The following is a 10708-nucleotide window of genomic DNA, read 5'->3' as shown; positions in this document are numbered from 1 at the left end:
TAATTATTATTTTATATAAATTTTATTTTTAATAAAATATATATATTATATAATCATACTTGTAGTTGTATTATCTGCGACACATCGCCACCTCACTGTCTAAACAGACCCTATTTATGCTTTTATTTTGCACATAATCTCACACACAACCTAAAAGTCTAAAGTGTTGCACACATTAATTTAGTTTGACAGTTATTGAGAGTAAATTACTTTGAACATGGCCACCAGTGATGTCATCAGGGACATTGAATCCATGTGTTAATTACATGAACGGATGTAGAAAAAATACATTGTCTTATAGGGACTGCCACCTTATCATTTTATTGAGCTGTAAATAATACAACACGGTAACATATTCAAACTAATTTACTCAAAATGAATGTGTGCAAAACTGTTTAGAGGTGTTGGATGTGTGTGAGATTATGTCCCACAATAAACCAGCATTGTTTTTTAGGCGAAGTGCCTCTTTAACACAAGGGTCTCTGTTTCAAGACGATTGTTTTCTTTTTAACAGCATTGTTTGCTGCCGCAGTTTGGTTTTGTGGACATATTTATTAACAGATTCAATAAAGTTAATTTTGAACAACTTTCATCGCCTGGGGGTATTATTTTGTAAATCCTAAACAAATGAAAACATATACACGCATAGTTTGCCTACACTTGTCATGCCACGCAATCATAAATCAATAATCAACACGACCCATCAATAATCAACACAATCAACTGTTTTGTAAAGATTTTTAATAGAAGACACTTTTTGTTGCAATATAACAGAATATACAGCATAGTCCTGTTTTATAAGAGAAGGATTTCCCTGTGCAAATTCCCCTAATGCTATTTTTTTTTTTTTTATTATTATCTCTTTCTTTCTATTACATTAACTGGAAAACAAGGCACTTAAGGAGACAGTGATCACTGATCAGCACCTGTTAGTCATAGTATCAACCAACCCTCTATTTATATCCTATTTACAACAATATCCCTAAGTGTTCCATACAGCATTGGAGCAGGTTAGGCCTCAGCCCACGACGTTAAACGATACGGTAACCACACCGGAGAGGAACGGCACTGGTGTGGTGGTGGTGGTTGAGATGCCCCGGGCCGGTGTTCAGCAGCGTATACCGGCGTCGGCCCTAAATCGGTGGTGTGAGAAGAACGTTAATTATACGGTCGGTAACCACACCGGGGAGACGGAACGGCAGAGAGATCCAGGAACGGTTGAAAGATTCACAGGCTATTATTGTTCGACGTGCCACAGCCAGGCTAAATGGCTGGTGTAATAATAACAACGACACATTCCACCAGACGGACCCCGTCTGACAGGTCCGCGGTCCGGCTTAAGAAGAGGGGCGTAGGTCTGAGAAGTTAAGCCACTAATGCAAGGAAACATGGCCCCTGCTCCGGCACTGTACGGATGTAAAAAATAAAATAAAAAAAAAGCCATCCATCCATACTTCCTTCCCTTTCCTGTAAAGGTGCAGTGACTGATCTAACATATTGCAGGAAGGGGGGGGGGGGGGAATAACCACAGACGCACGTCTTCTACGAGTCCCACCACAACATTGATTAACCCTTTCACTACCACACGACGACAAAGGGTTAACCCTTTCACTACCGCGGCACTACAGACTACAGGTTAACCTTCTTGTAGTGTGTGGCAGTGAAAGGGTTTTAAGGCAGCAGGGGTGTGGCGGCTCGTTCTCCTTGGACTTGACTTCTTTCCACGTGAGCCGGTGGATAGTGTGAGGTTAGTTATTAGTGCGGTCCCGCGCCCTCAGCAGGCCACGCCCCTCCCCGAGAGCTGGTCCTAAGAAGCGGAGCCACACCTTAAGGTACATACAGTACCTCTCTCTCTCTCTCTCTCTCTCTCTCTCTCTCTCTCTCTCTCTCTCTCCTCTCTCTCTCTCTCACCACACTGCTCTACACAGTGCTATAGCTACCATTTTAATAGAAATGTGCCTAAAACTAATTCATACCAGCTATAACTTTTAAAGGTTGCTGCTGCAACGTGTGCAAACTTGAGATTCAAATTAGGGATCTTTTTCCCCAGATCCTGCTCCTTGTTTTTTTTCTTTTTTTCCTGGACCATGACCACATTTTCCACCTCGGCAGCACAATCGCTCGGTGGAAAAACCTACACCATAGAGCCCTGCGTGCGTCGCGAGCTCCACATTCTATGGAAACTCTTATCGGTACTGCGTCAAGAAGTACTGGGCTGAATTACACACTAACTACACTATATACAACATCAAGTGTTCTTTCATTTGCTCTATGGGTTTCTCTCTCCCTTTTCGAAGGGGGAAAAACCACCCGAATTAAGAATTCCCATATGTCATCATCTCCAGGGCAGAGGAAAGTTCAGTCGGTATTTGTGAACATGAGCTACTCTCTCTCTCTCTCTCTCTCTCTCTCTCTCTCTCTCTCTCTCTCTCTCTCTGTTAATTAAAGCCAGAAACCAGAGAAATCAACACTCAGACGTTGTGATGTCATCAAGTACAAAGTCTGGAGCGCTGCTCCGTAGACAATGAATGGGAGACTGAGTGTGTGGAGCCGTAGAAAGTTTTGTTTTATTTATTTTTGTATTCCCAAATTAGCTTTATTCTATTGTATAAGCAACATTCCCTTGGGTGTCATCATCTTTCTCAATGCATTGTCCACGGAGAACCTCAGCACTTTATACTATTGATGATTGATGACACATGAATTTTAACCCTTTCACTGCCGCACTACCAAACGGTTAATCCTTTCACTGCGACAATACGGAAGGTTAACCCTTTCACTGCCACACAACAAAGGGTTAGCCCTTTCACTACCACACTACAGAAGGTTAACCGCCTGTAGTGTGGTAGTGAAAAGGGTTAACCTTCTGTAGTGTGGCAGTGAAAGGGTTAACACTGGATTTGGGGGAGTTGTTCATGTTCAGTAATATTTTATGGACCGTCTTGGACCGTGTGAGTAGACATGTATGTAAGTATGAATTCTGAAAACGGGGGGGTTGGTTTTTTAATCTCCCAAACTAAAATCTTCTCCTTTCATCACTTTCTCCATCTCTTCCCTCCTCTGTCGTTCCTCCCCCCCCCCCCCCGGCTCTCTGGTTGACTCCGGGGGTTAATAATAGCCCTCTGGGCTGCAGAGGGCCACACAGCGGTCCCTTGGCACAGAGTGAACCCACACAAGAGACATACTTTCAACATTACTAGTTTCCAGACAAGTTTCCACACACACCCTAGCACTCACACACAGACACACAGCACGGGTACAACTAGGCATGTGCAGTTAGGTACAGGCTTGTTTGTTTGTTGATTGGGGCGTGACTTCATCTGTTTTCTAACCATCGATGGGCGTGCGCTCACGCTCTCGTTCTTTTCCTCTTCACTTTCTCTCGCACGTGGTGGACGTCCATATAAGCCCAGCCTGAGCTGCGGTATGAAGTGTAAGTTGGCCAACCGGCACCGGTTTTGGTGAAACAATACCCCCTGGCAGCCAATAATGTAGACCGATGTTCACCCCCAGTCTCCATATAAGGAGCAGCACCAGGGCTTTGGCACGGAGGCACATTCCCGCTCCGGAAACATCCATGTTTTCGGCTTTTCTTTTTAGTTTTGACAAAGTTGATTCTTTTCAAGTTTTACGACTTTTGTGTGAACATCCAGGAAGGCTGTAAATCCGCAGAGGTACGTTTGCGTGTTGCGGTCAGTATGTTCTCTTGTTCTGACCGTTAGTGTCTGTGTCTTTGGCACAGGAGGGAATCGGGTATTCTCTTTTGATCGTCTCACACAAAACACGGTCTTCCCGGACAAAAGGTCTCTCCGCCATCTGGGGCTATCCCAGGCTGTTCCCCATCTGTTAACGGAACAACAGGGATTATAACGGTAAATGACACCGGATATGATTCTCCTCCCCCTCATTTCCCCTCTCTCCTCTCTCTCTCTCTCGCTCTCTTCTCCCCCTTCTCTCACCCCATTAACATTGTACGGTCTCAGTGTGTACTCCTAGCTAGTTTGAAGTTTTGTGTTGCAGTCCAACTTTGCTTGGTAACAAACCGTCTTTGTGTTTTTCTGGCCCAGTTTATAAGAAAAGGAGAGGGAGAAACTGCTTAAAACACTAAAGGCATATGAGATAATGACCTATAACTATACTATAATTACACTAAACGGCTGTATATGAAGCAATGGAAAACAGCTGATCCATTCTGTGTGGTGTGGTGTGTGAACGGCTTATCACAATGTATTATTTTCCATGGATAAAAACATTCAAATGTAAAATAATAGTTTCTTCCTCACGCAGTTCCAGCATCAACATTTTAAAATGAACAATACTATTGATCAACAATACTGTTAGTGTTAATACATGTAAACAGCAGCTTATATATCTTTTTCACATTAACTGAGGCCACATGTAGAAATATACCATAATCAACACGTTCATGTTTTTAACTGTCCAATCTGAGCATGATCAATCTGAACAATTGTTTCTCTACTACTGAATTAGCTGTTTCTCATTGGATTGAAGATTATGTTGAGATTGAGCCCATATTTATTGACTGAGCTCTAATGATGTGACGGCTCAATATACACGTTAATTATATTTTGGTTACATTTTAATTGTTTGTAAACATTAAAGCAGAACGGACCTGTATTTTGCAACAACTGACTCCTTCAAGCATCTTATCTCATTATGCCCATAACTGACACAAAAAGCTCCGGATCGGGGCTTTACATTTGAAATATCTGCTTTGTATTGAAAGCAGTCTAGGCCCCTGGATACAACTACTGTGGGATTAATGACTCTTCTCTAAACTCCTTCTTTCTATCTCTCCTCCCACTCTCCTCCTCTCTCTAAACTCCTTTCTATCTCTCCTCCCACTCTCCTCCTCTCTCTAAACCCCTTCTTTCTATCTCTCCTCCCACTCTCCTCCTCCTCTCTAAACTCCTTCTTTCTATCTCTCCTCCCACTCTCCTCCTCCTCTCTAAACTCCTTCTTTCTATCTCTCCTTCCTCCCCTCCTCTCTCTAAACTCCTTTCTATCTCTCCTCCCACTCTCCTCTCTAAACCCCTTCTTTCTATCTCTCCTCCCACTCTCCTCCTCTCTCTAAACCCCTTCTTTCAAACACACCACCCACACACCTCCTCCACTCAAAACACACTTCTTCAAACTCACCTCCCACTCTCCTCCACTTTCTAAACTCCTTTCTATCACTCCTCCCACACCTCCTCCTCTCTAAACACCAACTCAATCACACCACCCACTCTCCCTCCACACTCTAAACACCTTCTTTCTATCACCTCCACACTCCACCTCTCACAAAACACCTTCTAACAACTCTCACTCCCACTCCCACCTCTCTAAACTCCTTTCAATCTCTCCCCCACTCACCACCACTTTCTAAACTCCTTTCTATCACTCCTCCCACTCTCCTCCACTCTCTAAACTCCCTTCTTCTAACTCACCACCCACACTCCTCCACTCACTAAACACCTTCTTTCTATCTCTCCTCTCACACTCCTCCTCTCTCAAAACTCACTTCATACTCCCTCTCACACACACTCCTCACACAAAACACCTTCTTCTATCTCCCTTCCTCCCATCCTCTCTCTAAACTCCTTCTTTCTATCTCTCCTCCCACTCTCCTCCTCTCTCTAAACTCCTTCTTTCTATCTCTCCTCCCACTCTCCTCCTCTCTCTAAACCCCTTCTTTCTATCTCTCCTCCCACTCTCCTCCTCTCTCTAAACTCCTTTCTATCTCTCCTCCCACTCTCCTCCTCTCTCTAAACTCCTTTCTATCTCTCCTCCCACTCTCCTCTTCTTTCTAAACTCCTTCTTTCTATCTCTCCTCCCACTCTCCTCCTCTCTCTAAACTCCTTCTTTCTATCTCTCCTCCCACTCTCCTCCTCTCTCTAAACTCCTTCTTTCTATCTCTCCTCCCACTCTCCTCCTCTCTCTAAACTCCTTCTTTCTATCTCTCCTCCCACTCTCCTCCTCTCTCTAAACCCCTTCTTTCTATCTCTCCTCCCACTCTCCTCCTCTCTCTAAACTCCTTCTTTCTATCTCTCCTCCCACTCTCCTCCTCTTTCTAAACCCCTTCTTTCTATCTCTCCTCCCACTCTCCTCCTCTCTCTAAACCCCTTCTTTCTATCTCTCCTCCCACTCTACTCCTCTCTCTAAACCCCTTCTTTCTATCTCTCCTCCCACTCTCCTCCTCTCTCTAAACTCCTTTCTATCTCTCCTCCCACTCTCCTCCTCTCTCTAAACTCCTTCTTTCTATCTCTCCTCCTCTCTCTAAACTCCTTCTTTCTATCTCTCCTCCCACTCTCCTCCTCTCTCTAAACTCCTTCTTTCTATCTATCCTCCCACTCTCCTCCTCTCTCTAAACTCCTTCTTTCTATCTCTCCTCCCACTCTCCTCCTCTCTCTAAACTCCTTCTTTCTATCTCTCCTCCCACTCTCCTCCTCTCTCTAAACTCCTTTCTATCTCTCCTCCCACTCTCCTCCTCTCTCTAAACTCCATCTTTCTATCTCTCCTCCCACTCTCCTCCTCTCTCTAAACTCCTTCTTTCTATCTCTCCTCCCACTCTCCTCCTCTCTCTAAACTCCTTCTTTCTATCTCTCCTTCCTCCCATCCTCTCTCTAAACTCCTTTCTATCTCTCCTCCCACTCTCCTCTCTAAACTCCTTCTTTCTATCTCTCCTCCCACTCTCCTCCTCTCTAAACCCCTTCTTTCTATCTCTCCTCCCACTCTCCTCCTCTCTCTAAACTCCTTCTTTCTATCTCTCCTCCCACTCTCCTCCTCTCTCTAAACTCCTTTCTATCTCTCCTCCCACTCTCCTCTCTCTAAACTCCTTTCTATCTCTCCTCCCACTCTACTCCTCTCTCTAAACTTCTTCTTTCTATCTCTCCTCCCACTCCCCTCCTCCTCTCTAAACTCCATCTTTCTATCTCTCCTCCCACTCTCCTCTTCTTTCTAAACTCCTTCTTTCTATCTCTCCTCCCACTCTCCTCCTCTCTCTAAACTCCTTTCTATCTCTCCTCCCACTCCCCTCCTCTCTAAACTCCTTCTTTCTATCTCTCCTCCCACTCCCCTCCTCTCTCTAAACTCCTTCTTTCCATCTCTCCTCCCACTCTCCTCCTCTCTCTAAACCCCTTATTTCTATCTCTCCTCCCATTCTCCTCCTCTCTCTAAACTCCTTCTTTCTATCTCTCCTCCCACTCTCCTCCTCTCTCTAAACCCCTTCTTTCTCACTCTCCTCCTCTCTCTAAACTCCTTCTTTCTATCTCTCCTCCCACTCTCCTCCTCCTCTCTAAACTCCTTCTTTCTATCTCTCCTCCCACTCTCCTCCTCCTCTCTAAACTCCTTCTTTCTATCTCTCCTCCCACTCCCCTCCTCTCTCTACTGTCCAGACAAGAGTAGTACCTCAAATCGGCTGTAGACCTTCTTCTCCTTCCTCATGCTCTCTATCCTCTTCAGAAGCCCCTCCCTCTCCTGGGGGTTGGTCTGAGGCCGCAGGAAGCGGCTCTTCTTCACGGCGTTGTTCTCCCCCCCCGCCGCCGCCGCCGCCGCCTCCTCCCGCTCCAGCCGGTTCTTCTGACTGTTGGCCGAGATCTGCTCCAGGATCACCTTGGTGTCGTCGCGCAGGTTGCTGCTGAACAGAACCGAGCCGCCGGACGTCTGGTACCGGGACGTGCTCGTTATCGGCGGCACCTTGTGATGATTGGCGGCCGATTGGTCGGAGGCGGCGACGCCGCCTCCCGTGTCCTTCGCCGACGACGAATCCACGGCGATCTCCTGCACGGTGCTCATGCTCTTGTCGTCGGCCGCCGATTTCTTATCTTTATCCTTAGGCCCCAGGAATCCCTTTAACCGTTGCGTCTGCTTCTTGAGGAAGTCCAGTTTGCCCTCGCCCTTCCCCTCGCCGATGGTGTTGATGGAGGTGTTGGAGCCCGAGTTCTTCTTCTGCAGGCCGTCCTTGGACTCGGCGCGCGTCATGCTGGAGGCGCTGTGGGCGCGGCTTTTCTTCAGCTCGCTCTTCTCCGCGTCCGTGGCGTCCGCCGTCAGAACCTCCTCGCCGCAGGAGATGCGCCGAGGGTTCAGCGATTTGATCTTGAAGAGTTTGGGCGAGGGGAGGGGCTTCAGAGGCTTGAAGGGCTCTTTCTTCTGACTCTCCGACGCGCTCTCCTCCTTCTGGGTCGTCGGCGGCAGCGGCGCCGGTTCCGGGGGCTTGGGCTGGGTCACCGTGGCCTTGGTCAGGATCACGGGGGGCTTGGTCGCCCTGAAGGAAGTCCTGCGACCGAGCTCCGCCAGTTTGGATGATAGATCCGACTTCTTTGGTGGTTCCGGTGTCGGTTCTTTCGGGGCGACGACGGACGCGTACGGAACTTTGGGAGCCGCGGTGATCGGAGGAGGGGGCTTTGTTGTTTCGGCCGGTTCTGTGGTCTTCAGTGACGTCTCCGTCCCGATCTTAGAGGATTTCCTCTTGGCGGCCAGGTCCTTGAAGTACTGCAACCGACTGGCCGGGTCGTTCATGTTCATCGACGACGCCGTCTGGGCTTTGGAGGAATCCGTCTCCTCGGCTTGTTGAGTGTTAACCTCCTCCCTGGTTTTCAGAGGTTCCTCTTTTATTTGACTCTCTTCTCTGATCCGCGTCTCCACTTTCCCCTTCTCCTCCTCGGCCCTCCTCCTCCACTCAAAGGGCTCCCGGGACATGGACCGCCTCTTCTCCAGTATTTGGGCCACGATGGATTTGGTGCGCAGGGGGTCCAAGGTCTCGTCCTCCTCCGTGGCCGTCTGTAGTCCCAGGCCGCTGTTGTGTGTCTCCATCTTGGACGAGGAGAAGATGAGGGAGGAGCGGAGACGGGAGCTGCGCTGGAGGAGCGGGTTGATGCGCGTGCGGAACGACTCGTGTTTGGAGAGCAAGGCGTCGGGACCCTCCCTCGTCTCCACGTCCACTCCCACCTCCCTCGTTCCTCCTCTCTCGCACTCTCTCTCCCTCTCTCTCTCCACCTCCCTCTCCCTCTCCGCAGTGTGCTTCCAGTCGTTGATTGAGGAGATCAGATCTCTGGAAGCGGACTCTTTGCCGGTGTTCTCGGGTACGAGCGGTTTCCCGAAGCGTGGCCTCAGTACATCTGGTCTGGGCTTGGAGGAGGGAACATTCGCTCGCTCCCGGGACCCAAAGCGGGGAGCGGAAGACTCGGAGGGTGATTGCTGAGGGTCTTCGAAGGCATCAGACCCCATAGGTTGAGGAAGGCCCTCCTCTCCGCCGTCCTCGCAAGTGCTGAGGTAGGAGTTGATCCTCCAACTCCTCAGGCCCTGTCTGGCGCTAGAGTCCGGATCCCGCTGCTGATCCGCCGGGTTGGGGAACACTTGCTTCCCTGGGGGGTGGGGGTGCGTCGGGGAGCTCTGGCAGGCGTACGCCTGGGTCAGGGCGGGTCTCTTGTGGCCCGAGCCTCCTCCGCCGTACCTCCCGGCCACCGGGGCCGCGCCGTGCTCCGAGCCGTGCTTCAGGTCGTCAGAGGAGAGGTAGTCTCGACCGCCGGGAGGAGGAGGCTCGGGCTCCGATGGGAAGCTTGGGTCGGAGTACTGGTCTATGGCGAGGTGTGGCACACGGCCTTGATGTCTGTCGTAGTGTCCGTGTCCAGAACCGGGCCCAGGCCCCTCGTGGTAGTGCTGAGACGACTGCTCTCTGGTAAGAAAGAAAAAGCAGTTTGTTATTTGTTCTGTTAGACAAAATAAGTCACGTAAGGAAATAAATAACCCATACGAAAATTATTATCTAATCTATTGAGCTAATATATTGAGCTTTGTACGCATTACATACATAGCTCTATAACGAACCGCCACAGATTCTGAGGGTTAAGTCCGAAGTCATTCACAATCAGCCTGCTATTTCTGAGAGTGAGAGTGAATGCAGCACCACATCTATTGCAAGTGAGACAGACTAATGTTGGTCGCTGTCATGTTGTTCCTGTGATTATTGTGCCATATGGGTTTGCACAATTATTATCAAATTCCTCTCAATGTATTCTATTTGTGTGAAAACAAATAGATGTTTAGATGCCTTTCACACCTTCATCAGTGACCAGTGACCCAAGTCCAGCGGCCTCTACTTTTTCTGACCAAGACTCTAAAGCAGGGGTCAGCAACCTTTTTGACATGGAGTGCCTGTTTGAAATATAGTTGTAACTAGTGTGCCTCAACAATATTACATGCGTGTAATTTTTTTCTCTCTCTCATAATCAGGTCTTTTTAATGATAATTTTTACATTATTACATCATTATTGTTATTGTTATTATTAACAATATTATTATGATGGTTGTATCAACCCTAAATCTGAGTTGGGGGGGGGGGGGGGGGGGAATGCAATGCAGACAAACAGCTGCATACAGTGCAAAAAAAAAATATATATATAATTATTATTATTATTATTATTATTATTATTTTTAATGCTGCCCCCTGTGCCTATGAAAATGCCCCCGCGTGCCTAGGGTTGCCTACCCCTGCTCTAAAGTTTAAACTATTCAGGACCTTAAAGGTGAACGCCACTCAAATAAAACCTAAAGGACCTAAGACGATTCAGTCAATATGAGCCGCTCTCTCCCAAAGCCAGAAGCCGGCGAAGTATGGATCAAAAGTGTGCCGCCATCACCTATAGGCTATAACCTCCAGAAGCTGCTCCAGCACTGGGCTGCAACAGCGTAGGCTCTCTCCTAAACT

General features: G+C 47.9%; 1 protein-coding gene across 2 annotated transcripts in view; it reads right to left on the bottom strand.

Annotated features, from left to right (window-relative positions):
• Window positions 1-730: 730 nt before the first annotated feature.
• LOC311239563 (protein FAM83H-like) overlaps window positions 731-10708 on the bottom strand; it is a 47453-nt gene continuing 37475 nt past the window's right edge. For both annotated transcript variants that reach the window (XM_084327914.1, XM_084327915.1), the window contains exons 7-8: window positions 7411-9676; window positions 731-3843 (exon numbers count right to left, since the gene is read on the bottom strand). In XM_084327914.1, coding sequence (XP_084184040.1) covers window positions 3823-3843; window positions 7411-9676 — 2287 coding nt within the window. In that variant the 3' untranslated portion in view covers window positions 731-3822. The remainder of the gene's footprint in view (window positions 3844-7410; window positions 9677-10708) is intronic.

Source organism: Notolepis coatsorum, assembly GCF_963971535.1.
Source record: "Notolepis coatsorum genome assembly, chromosome: 13".
NCBI classification, from domain to species: domain Eukaryota; kingdom Metazoa; phylum Chordata; class Actinopteri; order Aulopiformes; family Paralepididae; genus Notolepis; species Notolepis coatsorum.
The sequence above is the reverse complement of the archived record's forward strand: the minus strand, read 5'-3'. Positions and strand labels throughout refer to the sequence as shown.